Raw genomic sequence first — 20,630 nt, 5'->3', positions numbered from 1 at the left:
AAATCGAAAAAATTCAGAACCGAGAAATCGCGCGTCGAAGTTTTCGTTTCGCTAATTCCGAATTATTCCGAAAATAATTTAAATTTGTTTCTGAAATTTTAGGGATATATTCTTGCCTAGTTTTGGAAGACATTTTTGCAATAAAAAAATCGATTTTTTTAAGCCTCTAAAGCAGTCTCCCCCCTTAACCAATTTGGTCATTTTATGTTTTCTCGTCTTTTCAAATCATTCTGAACCGTTTGAAACTAAAATTAGAAAAGGCATTTGCGGGAGTATGTGAGACAACTCAACCTTTCGTCGATGGTTGATCAAAAATTGGCAGCACCAATTTCAAAAATTTGACGACATTCGAAAAAGACACGCGTTAATAAGTTTTACGCGACAATCGGCCAAGCCGTTTCTTTTCAATTAGCAAATAAGTGCAAAATTTTAACCTGTTTTTCAAATGCTTAAAATAAAATCAACCTTATTCTCATCAATATTTATCCTTCGCCTGTGACTGCCATAGCTGACAACCCCTATCACAGTACAGGCGTCCCACCAGGCACCGTTGTACGAAAGAGCTTTTCTGCACGCTTCTATTGACGTATACTGAATGTCCAGAAAATTCCCACAAGCAATACCTTGACCACCAGTTGTTACTGCATCATTCACCTTCATTCATACATAATTTCATCAATATATCACACATTTTACGAAAAGCATTAGCATATAAGTATATATCTGCATTTTCTAGAGTCCTATATTATCAAGTGTTATCCTCTTAGCTAAATATGATATTAATCATTAAAATTTGAAAAATCAGCGAAATTAGGTAGAATTTATAAGTTGTAAAACTTGAGATAAGCATTCATCCATTATTTCATAAAACCTAATAAGTACGTACTTCAGCAAAAGAAGATCATTTAATATTAAGTTTTATCAAATGAAATTCACCTCTCCAATACTACTAAAAAAATTCAAAACAGCTTGAAGTTTATTCGGCTGGAAGCCAAAAACTGTAATCCATAATGGTTGTGGACATTGATGTTCTATTGTACTATTACAGTCAAGGCAGCATCTAATTAAATATGTTTCTAACAATTTAAGTTATAAAAATATTAAAATAAAATTCGTATAATGAATGTTAATTCAAATACAAATATAAGAGTTTGCATGCTTTTTGCATATGCATTTTAGAATTAGAAAGTTCATACCGCGTATCTTCCATATTTTGATTCACCGCATAATTCATTTGTAAACTCCATGGACTTTTATAGCAATTGAGCAACAGTTTTGGACATTGCTCGACCTTTATAGGATCACTCGGACTAGGCTCAATTTTTGGATTTGCGCGTAATTTGTCTGCTGTAGATCTTAATGATCCAGGAAAATCGTCAAAAAGATCGATTATAGGAGGTCCATTAGGCGGTTTTGTTGGTTTGCATTCGTTTGATACTAGACTATTAAATGGCAATTCCGATGTATCTGGCCGCGTAAGAAAAAATTCGGGAAGAAATTCAAAACTCATAATTTTGTACTAGAATTTTGCTGCAAATGTAAATATTATCCATTATACAAACAAAACTCATGCCAATTAAAAATATTTCCTAACATTAGATTTAAATCAAATAAATGTTTGCACATATAATTCATTAACTTTTTTAGAATATAGTAAAGAGAGGTGTTATGATAAGATTGCAAACACATCCCAATTAAGATATTATTATCACCATTTAATAAATTCTCCAATCATATAACTTTGTGCATAAATTGTACTAAAACCATTCATATTAACAAATGCAATCATTATTTAATAACAATACTTTATTTTATAAAAAATAATGCAATACTTGAGTTACATTTTATTTAATAGTCAGTTCACTTTTTATAGTTATAAAAACCTTCCCCAGATTTAACCCCTAATTTTCCTTCTTTAACCATTTTAGAAAGCACCGAAGGAGGATTGAACAAGGTGTTGTCAGGATACTTCTTATGCCAACCATCAATTATGAAATATGTAGTGTCCAAACCCACATAATCAGCTAATTCTAAGGGACCCATAGGATAGCCAGCTCCAAGCTTCATAGCTATATCAATATCTTTTGCAGATGCATCACCTTCAAGGAATTAATTAATTCAGTATAAACAATATAATATTTTATCAGTTATATTATACCTCTTTCAAACATTTTTACAGCTTCGCTCATGTAAGGCACTAATAAACGATTGACAACAAATCCTGGTGTATCTTTACATGTAATGCAAGTTTTGCCCATAGCTTTACCCCAATCCATCATCTTGGTATAAGTTTCATCAGATGTTTCATTTGTGCGCACAACTTCTAATAATTTCATAACAGGAACGGGATTAAAAAAATGCAATCCACCAAACTTATCCTTTCTTCCTGTAATAGATGCTATCTCCGTAATTGACAAAGATGAAGTATTGCTTGCTAAAATCGTATGTGAAGGGGCAGCCTAAATGCAAACCAATAAATGAAATGGTACAAATTCAAAAATAGAAAATTAAGTATAGTATAGTGTTACAAATACTAAATTTACCTTGTCCACCTCAGCAAATAGCTTATGTTTAATTTCTATGTTTTCAACAATGGCCTCAACTACTAAATCAGCATTGCTAACAGCAGCTTTCACATCAGTGGAGCCCTTTAATTTCTCTAGAGATTCAGAAATGAATTTTTCACTGGCCTCTTTATCATCTTTGTACAATTTTTTAGCTACACGAGATAAGTTATTTTTGATACTTGTTTGAGCCTTTGCAAGTACATCAGCATTCACTTCGACTAATGTTACATTATGTCCAGTTTGGGCAGCAACCTAATTGTTAGTTTTAATTCTTATAATGAAATTTACATTATAATCATACTTGATTAAAGCAAAACTTACTTGAGCAATTCCAGATCCCATAAGACCACCTCCAATTATTGTCACATTATTTATCACATTTCTAACAGAACTTGTGGCAAATCCTCTTTTAATCAAGGAAACGGTATGGGCCATTTTTATATTATAAGCGAAAATATTCTATACGTCTTGAAAGAAAACAATAACACCGAAATATATTGTAGTCCGAAGTCCAAATCATTAACTTCTTATCGTTGTTTGCATTTGGACTTATTTACAGTCGAGACACAACACAAAGAAATAAAAAATATAAAACTATTCTCCAAACGTCATTCATTACATTTGACATGCGCACAATTTCTAATATGGTTGAATATAATTTTATAGAAAATGCTCAAAAACACAGACAATTGAAATAAAATAAAATTACTTATATAATAAAAGACTTACATTTTAAGAAACTTCCAAATGTTAGCAAATCATCACAACACTTTCTTTTATTGTGTATTTTACAATATAATTTAAATCAAAATGCATATAAGAACCTAAAATTTTCACAGTGCTGCCACCAATATAAAAACTAATGATTTTGTTTTAATTTTTGGTAATACACGTTTTGCGTCTAACCTCACTCTAATCAATTGAATGCAAAGCGCATCTCTTCCATTCTCTGCCTTTTCTATGGTTGACGTCTGAATTTTTGGATATCCGTTTCTTTCTCATTCGGAATAAAGTCGAAATGGTAGTGTATAGTTTGCATTAGTAAATTTATCAAACTTTCTATGTAATTATGAATGTGTTATTAATAAATATTAATTAAGAGTCGTCTGAAGTAAAGTTTTCACGAACCATGTGTTCGATGGATAACCTAAATTTGTTTGTGAAGTTTGGGTTTACAAATAAGAAGCTCTTATTTTTGTTCTAATTCCCTGACGACAATGCAAGTATTCTTTAGCTGCTATGTAAGTTAGTTAATTTATAATTTATTTTGCAGACCTGCAAACGTCGTAATGGTGGACGTGCTAAGCACGGTCGGGGACATGTGAACCCTGTAAGATGCACAAATTGTGCTCGATGTGTCCCTAAAGACAAGGCTATCAAGAAGTTCGTCATTAGGAACATCGTCGAAGCAGCTGCTGTACGTGATATCACGGAGGCTTCTGTTTATTCCGGTATGTATATTGTTCATATTTTTGTAAACATTTATGCTCTTTATGTTCTCGTAACTCATTGGCTGTTTTATTCCAGCTTACGTCTTACCTAAGTTGTACGCTAAGTTACACTACTGCGTTTCCTGCGCTATTCACTCTAAGGTAGTTCGCAATCGCTCTAAGGAAGATCGTCGCATTAGGACTCCACCAGTGAGATCATTCCCAAGAGATAATCAAAGGCAACAAAATGCTCCAAGAAAGTAAATGTTCATATTTTAAATAAAAAAAACGACAACTTAATCTTTGTGTTTCATTTATGTTTTAGCAAATTTTACAGATACAGTTATATTGCTAAGTGTAGCATTTAAACTAAATGCAATAAAATGTTGCTTTCTGATACAAATTAATAAGCTGTAAAATAAAATTAGTTTTGTCTTTACAAATAGTAGAAGTATTAAAATCAAGACCACAGTCATTAAAACAATTATTTTCTAAATAAGTTAAAGCAATTTTAATTTTCTAAATGTGGACTAAATTGAAATTTCCTGGAGCCTTATTTCCTTATTAATTAAAAGAAATCATTTGGAACACTTGAATACATATTAGTTTTATAATATGCATAAAATTTTAAAGACCCCGTAAAAGTCATTTGTAGTAAGATCATTCAAATATAAAAATTATGTAGTCTTTTTCACTTTTAGAACTGATTTCAAATATTTATTTTCATTGTTGATGTACACATAGTCATTAACATATTACAAAATAAAACTGGGAAATAGATGATAAACTACAGAATCTTTGTTACATTTTTAATCCTATTAACTAATGACTCAACATAGTGTTCAGTCATCTTGCTCCATTGCAGCTCGTAAATTCTTCTCAAAAATTTTCTTTGAATCACAAAATCCTTGTTTTGTTTTTCCAAATGAATTTGGCCCAGCAGAAGTAGGTGTTTCCCTATAAACAAAGAGTTAATAATATTAGGATCCCATAAACCAATTAAAATATTTTGTATTACCTTCCAATATTTCTCATGCGCATTCTAGCTTCAGAAGGCATTTCTTCTTCTTCTTCGTCACTATCTTGATTGAATACAGATGCAACTGTTCCAACTGGTTTTGCTATTGCCGGTACAGTAGGTTTTGGCCCCAATTTAAAACTACTCAATGCTTTTTGGGCAGGTGGCTGCAAGTGTTATTATATAAACATATATTATTAACAAACTAACAACAAATACCATGAGCAAAAATTAAATGAACTAGATTTATGTACCTTTATAGTCATGGAAACCTTTGTTATTCTTGGTGGTGGTGGTGGAGGCGGAATATTTGTTTTAGTTTTTTGATCTGAATAAAATTTAGTAATTCAATTATACACTTTTGTATGTAACATATTACAAAAACAATTATATACATAGAAATATTAAAAGATTACTAAATGCATTAAAATATAAATACATATTCCACATTGTTCATGGGTTCACCTTCATCTGTACTATCAGAAGAGTCTGAATATCGTCTTCTTCTACCTTTCTTGTCCGAGTCCTCATAATGCCTATTATAAATAATTTGTTTTATTATAAAATAAACATTTTCTAAAAGCACTATAAAATAAATTTATATCATTCGTTAAAAGGACTTTATAAGTTGCAGACAATATTAACTAAAAATAATTGTATCTTAAGTTCTGTTTTAATTTAACTTCATACAACAAAGCTAAAATACATACTTTAGATCAGAATCTTATATCACATTATAAAAAAAAGAATAAACTTGAATTAATAAGTACAATATAAGATACATTTGAACATACCTTTCTCTTACATCCTTTCGTCTGTCTGAATCTTGATCTCGACTGCGGCTGTAGTGGCTGCTTTGATATTTGTCAGATGATCTTTCTTTGCTTCTATCTCTATATTCATGATGTGAATCTTCTCTCGAAGGAGACCTAGACCTGTGACTCCTGTAATCTCTGCTGCTACCGCTAGATGATCCTAACAATGTGAAACACTGGCAAAATTAAAAACAATGTTAAGCGAAAGCGAAGATATTCACGAGCGTGCAAGTAACTTCGCCCACACCGACATTTTATGATTGTGGAAAGTGCTGAGTATAAAAAACATAGGTCTCCTTAGAAGAATGAGCAAATCACAACCTTAGAAGTAACTTCGAACGACCTTTCGAAGTTTTTGTATGATGTTTTTTTAATTTTACTTAATATCCCTGCTATAACTGTCAATTATAATTATTATTTATTAATGCAATATACAGTCAACATAATATAAAACTCAAAACAAATAAAAACGAAAAAGATATGAAATTATTGACATTCGAAAATAAAGCAAACAAATTTGCATGTCCTACATAGAACGAAAAATTATATGTTCTTACCTTTTGAGTAGTATTCCGTCTCTCGTCTACGACTCATTGTAGCACCTTTATCAACACTTTTATTATTTAGAGCAATTTAAAAATCACAATTTCATTCGACTTTCGTTTTCCATTAATGACAATTGACAACATTGAACATAGCAGACAATATATTTACAGTGTTGCCAACATAAAAATGATTGATTTTAAACTCTTTCAAAAACTGCGGCATCAGTTTCCAGTTTGAGTTGATCCTTAGTTGATGTTCTTAGTAAATAGATAAATAACCATAAATGTTACTATACAATATGATAATTTGTTAATAAGCAGAGAATGTGGATATATAAATATGGATAATGTTATAAGGAGGCGAAAAAGTAGGTAAACAAATATTTATTTTTTGATTGCTATATTTACCTATACAAAGTGTCTCCTCAATGTGTCTTTTTATATTCATTCATGAAAAATAAAGTACGTATATGCAATTATACAAACTGCTTTGTTTCATTCGGTTTCATTTTTTATCTCAAAAAATAAATTTTACTAAAATTCTGCAAAAATTATACAAATAAATAAATTATAATCAATTTCAAAACGAACACAACACTGTAAAAAAAGATAATTTTATTCCATAGCAAATAATTAAAGTAAATTTTAAGTTGGATGAAGATTTTATTCATATTCTAACATATTTATAAAAATATTTATTCTAAAAATATAATAATACTTTTATACATTGTGCAGCAGTTCATTATAACCGTACACATGTGAAGTCTTCTGAAACCATGAAATATTCTGTATATTTACAAAAATTTTCAATAATGTTATAATTGAAATCTTTTCACTAATGAGAAATCTCTCGTTCTGAAGATTAAAGTAAATCTTTGTTTATTTTTATCCTTTCATTAAATAAACAATTAGTTTTAATATACATTCAAAATTTGTTAATAAATATGTTTTTCTATAAATATTATCAGTCAATGTAAATATATCACTAACCATGAAACATTTCTATACAATAGCTATTTGAGTTATTATAGAAATATACTTACATGTTAAGACAAGTTAATTTACATAAATACTTAGATGTTAATTCATATAATAGAACAAATACTGTACGATTGTTTATATTACATATATATATATATATATATATATATATATATATATATAATTAATAAATATAAATATTATTTATATTAAAATAAGTAGTATATTTAAGTTTTTTTAAATAGAAATAAAAAGTAAATACTAGTCAATTTTTTGCTAATCAAAATCAATTTGAATGTGGTAGCAGTTACTTCTGAATAAATTGCAAAATATTAAAAATTGTATTTATAAGATGTCTAGAATTCTTTCAAAACTATATTTAATGATATATAGTTTTCATTAGAACGATATTTAAAAATAAAATAATTTATTGCACAATATAATCTTGTACCCTCTCATGCTCTTCAATTGCTTTTTTAATTGTTTTATTAAATCTAATGGCTGTACAAGAATAGAAATGTTTCCCAACAGATTTAATCTATCTCTTACCTCATTTTCCTTAAAAAATAAATTTAGTGGTCTGGCATTAATTTCTGTGAGAACCCAGCTCGTTAATGATAAACAATCAAACCCTGGTTGTGCCCTAGGTGGTAACCGTGTCTGGCTGCTAAACTATTTGGTACAATGTCTACAATTGTGGCTGTATTGCTATCTTGAATTATCCCAGACATTGCCCTTCAGTTTCTTTTCGAATAGCATAAACTCGGCCAATGGTATTCTTCTCTCACAATAAATTCTACCATAAATATATAATTCAAAAATAGTTGTGAGTAAAATATACATAAAGTATGAAATCCACTTTCAGTTTTTACAATAGCTATTTGAGTTATTATAGAAATATACTTACATGTTAAGACAAGTTAATTTACATAAATACTTAGATGTTAATTCATATAATAGAACAAATACTGTACGATTGTTTATATTATATATATATATATATATATATATATATATAATTAATAAATATAAATATTATTTATATTAAAATAAGTAGTATATTTAAGTTTTTTTAAATAGAAATAAAAAGTAAATACTAGTCAATTTTTTGCTAATCAAAATCAATTTGAATGTGGTAGCAGTTACTTCTGAATATATTGCAAAATATTAAAAATTTGTTATAAGATGTCTAGAATTCTTTCAAAACTATATTTAATGATATATAGTTTTCATAGAACGATATTTTAAAATAAAATAATTTATTGCACAATATAATCCTTGTACCCTCTCATGCTCTTCAATTGCTTTTTTAATTGTTTTATTAAATCTAATGGCTGTACAAGAATAGAAATGTCTTTCCCAACAGCATTTAATCTATCTCTTACCTCATTTTCCTTAAAAAATAAATTTAGTGGTCTGGCATTAATTTCTGTGAGAACCCAGCTCGTTAATGATAAACCATCACAAGTTTGTGCCCTAGGTGGTACACCGTGTCTGGCTGCTAAACTATTTGGTACAATGTCTACAATTGTGGCTGTATTGCTATCTTGAATTATCCCCAGACATTGCCCTTCAGTTTCTTTTCGAATAGCATAAACTCGGCCAAATGGTATTCTTCTCACAATAAATTCTACCTAAATATATAATTCAAAAATAGTTGTGAGTAAAATATACATAAAGTATGAAATCCACTTTCAGTTTTTATCAAGTTATAAAGTGTACAAGTGATAAAATATGTTATAAGCTAAATCACAATAATATTTTCCTTACATATTGACCATGGTAGCTTCGAATAATTTTAGCAACATCATTTGAACATTTTATTGGTACTCCACAAATACTCATTAAATGATCCCCAATATGCAATGCGTTATATAACATTGGATGCTGCTTTTGTTTCCATCCGGCTATCCTAAAAATTATACCAAAAATATGGATTAAAAAAAAATTATATATCAATTTATAAGCAAAACACTAACCATACAAGCCCAAAAGCATCAACTAGAGCAATACTTCCCAAACAGTCTTTTCTCCTCAGCGTGAGTCGTACACCACCTGGATGATTCATTTCTTGTCGAAGCTGTAGCACCTGCTGTTCTCTTAATGTTAATTTACGAATATTGTTAAGAGTGCTAGAGTCACCAGTATTCGTATGAGCCATAGAATTGCTAATTACTTCTGTTGATCAAATTATTAATTATTTAACAAAAACAATAATAAAAAAGACCATTTAACTATACATCTTGAAATATTAAAGATACTTCTGTGGGATAAAAAATTTTTTGCCAATATATATTTATTACCATGAGCATTTCTTTCTGAAGTCTCATTTTGTGTAGCCTCTGAACTTGACAAACTTCGTCGTCTCTTTTCTCCATTATTTTGTGTGTTTCTGTTTGCACCAGATTGTAGTCTATTGTTTATTAAATTGTTATGAGGCAAATTATTATTAGAAATCATATGTGGTCTTGATTTTATTTGTAATTCTGTCACACCTCTCATTAATATGTGTTTAATAGGTGCAGTGGCAGATGATTCATCTCTTTTTGATGATGTAGAAGGCATTGGTTTAATATCAAAATGTGTTGTAGATGAGGCATTTATGTTTGTATTGCAACTTGCTATTTCATTTTCATTTAAAGGGCTCTGAATGTTGGAATGTATTCTTTCTCTATTGATATGTAATTCACTATGACTAACAGATCTTTGCTGTTTACTTAGAAGAGAAAACTTTGGTGATTTGGGTGGAATTCGAGTTACAATGTTAACCGGAACATTGGTTATAGAATTTGATGTACTAGGTAAAAATATTTGTTCATAATACTCATGATTTATATTATTACTAATTATTTTAGTTCTATTTTCAGTATTGATTATTTGACTTGGACCTAATTTATTAGTACTAATACCAAAATTACTTTTAATGTGACTAGAGTTCAATACATTTATCTCAGATCTATTTTGGACGGGTTCAGACTGAATATCATTTTTGATTTCACTTGTATTATTATGAAGTAATAAGACATTATCGTTACTTTTGTATGAGTTTTTTGTGACAAATAAGTTTTGTAATGAATCTACATTTGATGAGGAATTTGAATCATATTGATTTTGATCGCTATTATTTGGCCCAATATTTGAAACTTGAATTATAGTAATATTTGAATTTCCTATATTTTGAGGATCATTAGAAATATCTTTCCCACTGCATGCTTCTTGATGTAATTTCATAGAATAACCATTTTCAGGATTCCTAAATCTATACAAATACCAATTATTTAAAATTAATGCAAAGCATACTTTATTGTATAAATAACTTACCCATTTCTTTTAACTGGATTTGTAACAAACAGTGATGTAATATTTGTGTTATTAATTGTATCTTTATCTGGTTGTAAATCAACATTCTTAACTAGACTAGATTCTTGTACATTGTCCAACTTTAACTGTACTTCAGTATCGTCCAGTGTGTCAACAGCAACTAAAGAATTGCAACCGGCAGAGAAAGAAACTGCATGTGGGTTAGATGTATCTAAGATAGTCACATTGGAAATATCGATGTCATCAATATGGTTGTCTAATTTAACTGAGACAGAATCATTTATAGGTTCTGAATCAATTTCAATTGAAATTACTGGCTCAAGATGTTCATTGTGAATTATATTTTTATCTGAAGTAGATTCTTTACTATCTGAGTTGTCAGTTGGAAGTATTGTATCACTTGAGCACTCAGGCAAAACAGCTTGTGAGCAGACCTCAGATCGTGCATTTTCAAGGGAAAAGTCATCATAAGTAAAAACATTATCAGAATTATGATTATTAACATGATTTGTGGCATTATTCAATCCAGTAGGCACTGGCTCTACTCCAGGTACTAAAATGGCAGGAACTGGTGGAGGGGCTGGCAATGGTGATGTTGGATCTCTAGTAGGCAATAATATTGGTTTAATTTCTGGCATTTTGCTATACATGTTTTCATTTGGAGATAATATACGCATCTCGCGCAATTTTGAACGTAGAACTTCAACCCAATCATGCATTGATTCCCTGAATTCAAAAAAATTTAATTGAACAAATATTTGAAAAAAACAAAAGTAAAATTAAAAAAAAAAGGAAAGTATGTAAAGAAAGTATGTTAAAATAAGTTAATTACCATGTGGGAGCAGTGAGGCGTATAACTTCATGATTGAGGGTAATAACAAATTCATATTCACTTTGACGAGGACAAATTGTTGGTGAAATGTGAAGAGTATTATTTAAGCACACAAACCAATCTGGCGAGTGGCAAGCAGCAACTTTTGAGTTTGAATAGCCCTCCAAAAAAGCCTCACTATCATCATGCACACAGAAAACTATCCATACTCGATCACCTTTCTAAATAAATATGTAAAAACATTTATTTAAAGTTTTAAGTCAAACTACAAAACATTAATTGGAGGGGAAGAATAATTTTGTTCCTAAAGCCAATGATAATAAAGATTACCAATAACATCTAAATAAATTTTGAAAATCTAAATTTAATTAAAGTAACTATAAAGTGCTCTTTTTTAAATTTTTAACACCCTAATGACAATAGTAATTTAAAATAGATATTATATTTAACATACTTTAGCAACAACACCGGTTCTTTTACTTTCAGGTGGCAAACGTTTCAACCAAGCATTTTTGTGAATTTCTCGAAATAGGGCTCCGCTCATAACGGGCTCTGTCATCCGGGGCTCGCCCATTTTTAATACAAATGCGCATTAGGATGGACGAGAGATCTAAAATAATACAAAATTAAATAATAAATATTAGAAAGTAAAATATGTTCATTCAGTCGCAAAGTTCCTTATTTACCAGCTGTCATATCCTGTTAACATTTTCCTTTAATAAATTTATTAAATGTAGATCAACATAATTAGACAAAACTTTGCTAAATTTAAAAACAGAGAAACATAAAATATTAATTATTTTTGAATTTAAAAATTATAAAATTATATACATAATAATAAAAGTTTACACACGACGCCATTCTTATTTTGAAAGAATTCTTTCATAGCGTGACGTTTAACGCAGACAGTTTAATATTGCTTGTCACATAGTGCAAATGTCAAAAACATGTGTTCCCTAAATTAAAGTTACAATTATTTACTATATTTATAAACATAAAGAGATTATTCATAAAAAATATTATAGAAAATATTCATTTCATTCCATAAAAATTACAGTGTTCAAATTATACAAAATTAGAAGTTAAAAGACTAGCAAGTTCGTCTCTAGTAAGGGTGAGTTTGACCATAGTTCTTTAATTAATTGCAAAACAATAAATAATAAATAAGCTTGTTAGCTTGGAAAATATTTAATTAAAGAATTTGTAACTTTTACTTTGTTATGCATTATTTTGTAAACATAACCTTACATTAATTTTGTTTGTCACTTTAGTGCTTTTGGCTAAATATTACATATTTGTGTACCTTTATTTTTACAAAAATCACAAAAAACTAGTGGGGTGCATGGCATCGTGCCTTAAGGCAATTGCTGGAACTTCCCGTATCGTAATTAAAAATCTTGGTACGGAACCCAAAAAAATTACACAAAATGTGTACACATTATTATAACCTCTATAAAATATCTGATAATTTGGTGTACATATGTCCAATAAACATTTTGGACCGCCAAATGACTTTTTTTTAACTTATTTTTATTGAGAGTCCATAACCGCTAGACCTGCCTTCCCAAAAATTTGAACTTCTTCATCTTGTCAATACAAGTAAAATATTTTTTGAATTATTAAAATCCGACTCTCCGTTCTCTTAAAACCTGAGGTACCGTTTTTGGAACTTTTTGCCCCTATCTTCGGAACCGCTAGACCTGCCTTTGCCAAAAACTAATCAGCACGTCTCGTTATCAATACGAATCGAATGTTTTTAAAAAATTTTAAATCGGAAATCGGTATCAGTAAAGTGAAATTTTTTTCAAATGTTTATATCCCTGAACAGTGAAAACGATACTTTAAATTTCATGTTGTGCCAAAACAGTTAATATGTGCGAATATACCTTAACAAGGAAACACTAACTGCTGTATAAAAATCAATTAAAATGTTAAAAAAATCATATTTATTTTCTTACTTTTATGTGGAATCTTACTGTTTTAATCAGCTCAGAAAGGTATGAATAGTTTCAATCACATGTAAGTCATAATAAATAAAAATTTATTATCTTCATTATTGATGTTATGTTATTAATGATAACGTTTCACTAAATATCGTATTGGTTATTGATATTTTAAACCTGTTGTTTTCATTCATTTTTTAATCAATTTATATAAACCATTTTATATTTTATTTTGAGTATATTTAAAGACAAAATTTTTAAACAAAATCGCTTGAAATTTTAAATAAACTTCTTCTTGTATCTCCATAATGATGCCATTTAATATATAAACTATGTATATGATTTTAAATCTCAAAATATCAAATAAACTTCTTAACGTTTATTTTTATCAAAGCATGTCTATATCAAAAAAGTGTTTCCATAATAATTTCATTCCATATATAAATTATCTTTTTTGAAACAGGTCAAAAATTCAAATAAACTTCTTCCTCTTTATTTTCATTTTGTTATGTACCATTACATGTTTTTACCAAAATTTGGGTAAAAACATTTAAATGTGTCTCTACGATGATGCCATTTAAAATATAGATTCTATATACATTTTTCAAATTATATATTCATATGAAAAAATTTATCGAGATTATTGAATAATATTCTAATAATCGAATTCAGTATAGAGAGTTAAACATTTATCTCAACAATCTCTGTTTATATTTCTTTGATATAGAATAATGTAATTTTATATACATGGAATTTATAAACATATCCATATGCATTATTTTACATCATTATTAAACAATAGTTGTTAACATATATATACTATAATATTTACAAACAAATTATATGGGGATTGAATTCAATGAAAACAGAGTTGAACATTGATCTTTATTATCATTGTTTTTATTTCGGACATATTACAGTGCATTAGTACTCATAAAATTGATTAAAAAAATATTTAAATTAATAAAATATTAAGCTTAAAACGTATCCTAAAAATATAATTATTATCTTTTTTAGTTAGACAAAAAGTGTTTAGAATTTTAGAGGGTCGACAGGGTCCTAGGTTAAATTATTCTTGATATAAATATAATAGAATATTTTATAAATTTGACTATCTGTAAATTTTTTAATTTTATTATCTTATTTTTTGAATATCGTACAAGGTGATTAGAACCAAATACAATTTATTATATTCAAAAAAGAAAAAATAATAATAAAATAATTATTATCATGGGCTTTAAATAAATAAATAAATTTAAAGCATGATAATAACAAATAATAAGAGTCTGGGTCTTATAACAACTTAGTCATGTAAAATATATGAAGCTCTTTGTAAAGTCATACATATTTTTTCCAATTGGATTAGATTAATTTATTGTATCATTATTATATCCAACAATACGTTAAAGGGGATTTAGATATCTTTTTTATATTATCTGTTATGGATTAAAAACCAGCGAAGATAAAAAAGAATTGATACAATTGCGAAATATTGCAATATGCCCATCTTATAAAATATTTATTATATTCTCACAAAACATAAAATTTACCTTTCATATCGTTAAATAAATATTCAATTGACCTATGATAAAGCTACAAGTTGAAGCATTGTTAATTAAAGATTATTATCTATTATATAAAATACACTTTTGTAAGAATCTTACATAGCAGAAAAAATCACTTTTACTGTACTGATAACATTCAGATAAGAGTAGTATTGATCGAACAGTAGTGAATTCAATATGTAAGTAATTTCTCTAAAATCATAATTGATTGAAACTGAATTAGTTTGGGGAAAGGTTAATAAACTGTGTGTTTCATTTTATCGAAATTTAGAGCTTTATCACTTCTTTAAATTAATTAAGACTTACGTTAATGATGCATAAATTTATTACATAAATATATTTTATTATATATTCATTTGTATATATATATACACCTATATATTTATATGTACATTTTTTTTATTTAGTAGTCATAAATTTCTCTTATTGGTTAATCAATTGGAATATTCATGAGCATTGATGAGCATATAGGTATAGATTTCAAGAAATTATTCAATCTCTTTTTTAAACTTCCAGGGTTTGCAAACATTTTCAATATTTATTGTATAAGATAAATTCTCTATAGATTTTCTGGATTTATGTATTTATTCATGCAATTGAATTTAATAATTATTTTTGTATTTTAGGATTTCACAAACGAATTCAAGCACAGCACCCATGAAGGGCACTGGCCATATTCTGAAACGGCTGAGATGTTTAATGCAAGATGTAAAATACGTTAAAGAACCAATTCATGCTTATATTGTGCCAACGAATGATGCTCATCAGGTACTTAATTTAATAATAAATAGTATTAAGAACTTGTAATGCTATTAAAAAGCAAAAAAGGTCATAAAAATTTGTTATAAAAGTAGAAATTATTTACAATAACTGGAAATATTGTTTTTGACTAAATTAGTATAATGAGTGTAAATATATGCAAATGATTGTAAATCTACTATAATGAGTATAAGTTTAATAAAATGATAATGAACTATAATGAGTGTAAAACTGCTATTAGAATGTGAATCCACTACCATTATAGTAAATCCCATGTTCGAATGAAAATTCTCGACAATGAGTGTAAATCTAATTTAATGAGTATAAATTTAATTGAATGATATTGATATAATAATAAATGAGTAATCTGCTATAATAATGAGTAATAATAAAATCTGCTATAATGAATGTGAATCCACTACCATGTATGTAAATACCATATATGAATGAAAATTCTCTACAATGAGTGTAAATCTACTTCAATGAGTATAAATTTATTAGAATGATAGTAAACTATAATGAGTATACATCTGCTACAATGAATGTAAATCTACTACTATGGTAGTAAATCTCATGCATGAATGAAAATTCTCTGCAATGAGTGTAAATCTACTTCAATGAGTATACATTTAAGAGAATGATTGTAAGCTCTATTGTAGTGTAAATCTGTGTAAATAAATTTAATGAATGATTGTAAACTATAATGAGTGTAAATCTGCTATAATGAATGTGAATCCACTACCATGATAGTAAATTCTATGTATGAATGAATTTTCTCTGCAATGAGTGTTAATCTACTACTATGATAGTAAGTCCTATTTATGAATGAACAATCTCTACAATGAGGGTAAATCTACTTCAATGAGTACAAATTTTAGGAGAATGATTGTAAACTATATTAGTGTAAATCTACTACAATGAATGTTAATAACCATCATAGTAAGTCCCATGAATGAATGAAAATTCTCTACAATGAGTGTAATCTACCTCAATGAGTATAAATTTAATAGAATGATAGTAAACTATAATGAGTGTAAATCTCCTATAATGAATGTGGAATCCACTACCATGATAGTAAATCCCATGTATGAATAAAAATTCTCTACAATTAGTATAAATCTACTAAAATGAGTATAAATTTAAGAGAATGAGTGTAAATCTACTATAATGAGTGCGAATCCACTACCATGATAGTAAATCCCATAGATGAATGAAAATCATCTACAATGAGTGTAAATCTACTTCAATGAGTATAAATTTAATAGAATGATTGTAAACTATGATGAGTGTGAATCTGCTATATAAAAAATGTAAATCTACCACCATGATAGAAAATCCTATGAATGAATGAAAACTCAGAATGATAGTAAACTATAATGAGTGATAATGTGCTAGAATGAATGTGAATCCACTATCATGATAGTAAGCCCCGTGAATGAATGAAAATTCTGTAAACTGAGTATAAATCTACTACAATGAGTATCAATTTAAGAGAATGATAGTAAACTACAATGAGTGTAAATCTGCTATAATTAATGGGAATGATAGTAAATCCCATGTATGAATGAAAATTCTCTACAATGAGTGTAAATCTACCAATTTAATAGAATGATTGTAAACTGTAATGAGTGTAAATCTACTACAATAAGTGTAATTCTACTACCATAGTTGGAAATGAGTATAAAATTCTACAATGAGTATGAAGCTACTATGATTGTAAATCCACATGTATGAATGTAATTTCACTATAATTTGTGTGAATTCTCTACAATGAGTGTAGATCCACGTGCATTAGTAAAATTTCTCCACAATTATTGCAAATCTGCTGCAACTTTTTTACATTTAATTTGAATTCTTTGTCAGATTTTTAGAAAATGTGACTGATGAATAAATATTTCTTTTAATTTTAAGCATTTTATTAATTACAAGAAATCATCACCTGAGAGGTTTCCAAAAATAGTAAGGGCTTCCTAAGGGAATTAAATTTTCTTCCAGAGTGAATATATTTGTGATCATGACAAACGACGAGATTACATAACGGGTTTCACAGGATCTGCAGGTACTGCGATTGTAACAAATAATGATGCATTACTCTGGACTGATGGCAGATACTATCTGCAAGCAACACAAGAAATGGATGAAAATTGGTTGCTTATGAAAGAAGGTATTATTTCTTCTTATCCTTGAAATAAATTTAATTTTGCATATATATTTCACACTAACATAAATACTTTGACCCTCATTTTCTAGAATATATAATAATATTACCCTTAATAATAAATTAATGAATTGAAAAAATATATAATTAATAAAATAAATCTTTAGAATATATATTTTAAAACTTCAAATATTCTTGTTCTAAGATTTTCTAATAATTTTTAATTTTGTAATTAATAATGTTCTGATAACTTAATTTTTATCTTCAAACTATGCAAATAAATAATAAGATTTTATAAAATAGACCTATAAACAAAATCATCATATTTATTTATATAGAGTTATATTTTCTGTTACATTATTTTTCACTCTTACTAGGATTGCCATCAACTCCGACCCAAGCAGCATGGCTTTCCAAAAACCTTCCCCCAGGAGCTAGAGTAGGATTTGATCCTTCTTTGATGGAATATTCCACTTGGAAGACTCTACATAATACACTAGAAGCTTCATCAAAGTATCTTATTGCTGTAGAAACTAATTTGGTTGATGTAATTTGGGAAAATCGACCACCTATTTCAAATGCATCTATTAAACCATTAGAAATAAAATATTCAGGTAAGATTTAGAATTCAGTTTCTTTTTTATACTTATTTTTCTAAATGGAATATTTTGTATTCAAAAGGTAAATCAAGTAGCGACAAACTTAAAGAAATTTATGAACAAATGAAAGAAAAGGATGCAGAGCTCTTAGTTCTCACTGCACTGGATGAAATAGCATGGTTATTAAACTTGCGAGGATCAGACATTGATTATAATCCTGTTTTTTTCTCATATGTTATTATATCATTGAATAAAGTTCACTTTTTTGTGGATGCTCAAAAAATAAATGATGAAATTCGACAACATTTTCACAGTGAAAACTTGAATGTAGAAGTTCATCCATATGAAAATGTGAAACAAGTTTTATCTAAATTGGTAAATTGAAACATAAAAATTGTTTTATTTATTGGTGTGACCTATTTTTTAGAAAATTTGATTTGTGAATATTTTATGTAGGTAGAAGAAACATCAAACCATACATGGATTAGCGATGATTCTAGTTTTGCTTTAAATAATTTAATACCAGTAAAGAAAAGGCTTTCTGAAATAACTCCCGTGTCACTTTTAAAAGCAATAAAAAATCCTGTAGAAGTTGAAGGAATGATTAATGCTCATGTTAGAGATGGTGTTGCATTATGTTGTTATTTTGCATGGTTGGAAAAGGAAGTACCTAAAGGCAATATTACTGAAATATCAGGAGCTGATAAATTAGAGGAGTTTAGAAAGTGGGTTTGTTTAATTTAAAAATAAAATAATGTAAATATTTCTATGAATTTAAAACAATTTTTTGTTTGTATTTATCAGGATGCAAAAGGATTTTGTTGGTTTAAGTTTCTCTACAATTAGTTCATCAGGACCTAATGCAGCCATAATTCATTATCATCCTTCGAATGATACAAATCGTGCAATCAGTACTTCAGAGTTATATCTTTGTGATTCTGGGGCTCAATACAAGTAAGCTGATTTTATTTTTAATTAACTAATAAATTAAATTAAATTATAACCATTATATTTAATGTTTTTAATTTATTAGGGATGGCACAACAGATGTAACACGAACTTTACATTTTGGTGAGCCCTCTGAATATGAAAAGAAACAATTTACAAGAGTCTTAAAGGGACAAATTGCAGTACGCACAGCTGTGTTTCCAAACAAAATTAAGGTTTACAAGCATAATTTCTATATATCATCATATTTACTCATTAAAATTTATCTTATCATAAGAAAGTGAAAATAATCTTATGATATAATTTTATTTTAGGGTAATACTTTGGACACGTTAGCTCGTAAATCTTTGTGGGATGATGGTTATGATTATGCGCATGGAACTGGTCATGGAATCGGGATGTATTTGAATGTACATGAAGGACCAATGGGCATTTCATGGCGCCAGTTACCAAATGATCCTGGTTTACAAGAAAACATGTTTTTAAGCAATGGTCAATATTATTTTATTCATTTTTCTTTTGAATGATCTCATACTGTGGGAATGTTAATAAGTTTTTATTTTATATTTCAGAGCCAGGATACTATGAAGATGGTAAATTTGGTATAAGAATTGAAGATATTGTTAGAATTGTAAAAGCGAATGTTTCTGGAGATTTTGGAGGAAAAGGAGCTCTAGCATTTGAAACAATTACATTAGCACCAATTCAAACAAAAATGATTGATGTACATATGCTTACAGAAAAAGAGGTAATTTGATGATTTCTCTTATATGAAAAAATTAAACCAGATATTTTTATCGCCCATTAATTTTAGATAAATGTGGTGAATTCATACCATAAGCGTTGTCTGGACACTCTCGGACCGCTAATGTTGCAATCAGACCAAAAAGAAGCATATGAATGGTTGGTTAAAGAAACAAAACCAATTAGTAAAACCAATTGTGCCTTGTAATAAAAGCATTTTGTATATGGATTTATTGTGTTCATGTAACTCATAGATAAAAGAAGAGTATAGTATGATGTAACTATAGTTTTAATTTTGTGGTTTGTTTATATTCAAATACATATTGTTATTAAAATAATAAGTTATTTTTATTATAATGTTCAATAGGTAATGAGTAAAGTGGCCAAGCGGCCAATCCTTGTGCG

The 20,630-nt window shown here is 28.2% G+C and overlaps 5 protein-coding genes across 6 annotated transcripts; 2 read left to right on the top strand and 3 right to left on the bottom strand.

The window, feature by feature from the left end:
- Positions 1-1,860: 1,860 nt before the first annotated feature.
- Positions 1,861-3,391, bottom strand: LOC113366408 (probable 3-hydroxyacyl-CoA dehydrogenase B0272.3). Its single transcript, XM_026608006.1, has 5 exons — positions 3,297-3,391; positions 2,889-3,034; positions 2,544-2,819; positions 2,159-2,459; positions 1,861-2,099 (listed from the first exon to the last, which is right to left on the bottom strand). The coding sequence occupies exons 2-5, from the start codon at positions 3,000-3,002 to the stop codon at positions 1,861-1,863; spliced, it is 930 nt and encodes a 309-aa protein (XP_026463791.1). The 5' UTR covers positions 3,003-3,034; positions 3,297-3,391.
- A 65-nt stretch (positions 3,392-3,456) lies between these two features.
- Positions 3,457-4,297, top strand: LOC113366409 (40S ribosomal protein S26). Its single transcript, XM_026608007.1, has 3 exons — positions 3,457-3,588; positions 3,841-4,018; positions 4,095-4,297. The coding sequence occupies exons 1-3, from the start codon at positions 3,586-3,588 to the stop codon at positions 4,259-4,261; spliced, it is 348 nt and encodes a 115-aa protein (XP_026463792.1). The 5' UTR covers positions 3,457-3,585; the 3' UTR covers positions 4,262-4,297.
- A 490-nt stretch (positions 4,298-4,787) lies between these two features.
- On the bottom strand, positions 4,788-6,517 carry LOC113367970 (PEST proteolytic signal-containing nuclear protein-like). Its single transcript, XM_026609536.1, has 6 exons — positions 6,388-6,517; positions 5,810-5,990; positions 5,481-5,551; positions 5,270-5,343; positions 5,016-5,182; positions 4,788-4,954 (listed from the first exon to the last, which is right to left on the bottom strand). Exons 1-6 carry the CDS (start codon positions 6,422-6,424, stop codon positions 4,840-4,842), a joined length of 645 nt encoding a protein of 214 aa, XP_026465321.1. The 5' UTR covers positions 6,425-6,517; the 3' UTR covers positions 4,788-4,839.
- A 183-nt stretch (positions 6,518-6,700) lies between these two features.
- LOC113366290 (xaa-Pro aminopeptidase ApepP-like) lies at positions 6,701-20,485 on the top strand. The gene is made up of 11 exons (XM_026607872.1): positions 6,701-6,747; positions 15,644-15,785; positions 17,772-17,940; positions 18,312-18,548; positions 18,616-18,908; positions 18,990-19,258; positions 19,338-19,487; positions 19,567-19,696; positions 19,796-19,973; positions 20,054-20,229; positions 20,296-20,485. Exons 1-11 carry the CDS (start codon positions 6,716-6,718, stop codon positions 20,431-20,433), a joined length of 1,914 nt encoding a protein of 637 aa, XP_026463657.1. The 5' UTR covers positions 6,701-6,715; the 3' UTR covers positions 20,434-20,485.
- Positions 8,616-12,334, bottom strand: LOC113366289. Of its 2 annotated transcripts, XM_026607870.1 has the most exons (8): positions 12,196-12,334; positions 11,964-12,119; positions 11,510-11,730; positions 10,678-11,403; positions 9,660-10,615; positions 9,336-9,534; positions 9,127-9,268; positions 8,616-8,990 (listed from the first exon to the last, which is right to left on the bottom strand). In XM_026607870.1, exons 2-8 carry the CDS (start codon positions 12,081-12,083, stop codon positions 8,616-8,618), a joined length of 2,739 nt encoding a protein of 912 aa, XP_026463655.1. In that variant the 5' UTR covers positions 12,084-12,119; positions 12,196-12,334. The 2 variants fall into 2 exon arrangements, with proteins under 2 accessions (XP_026463655.1, XP_026463656.1); XM_026607871.1 differs by having other exon boundaries at positions 11,964-12,283.
- Positions 20,486-20,630: the final 145 nt, after the last annotated feature.

Source organism: Ctenocephalides felis, unplaced genomic scaffold (genome assembly GCF_003426905.1).
Source record: "Ctenocephalides felis isolate EL2017-DRISC unplaced genomic scaffold, ASM342690v1 CF-g0.4_SCAFFOLD_01170, whole genome shotgun sequence".
Classification (NCBI taxonomy): domain Eukaryota; kingdom Metazoa; phylum Arthropoda; class Insecta; order Siphonaptera; family Pulicidae; genus Ctenocephalides; species Ctenocephalides felis.
Note: the sequence above shows the minus strand (reverse complement) of the source record. Positions and strands in the feature narration are given on the sequence as shown.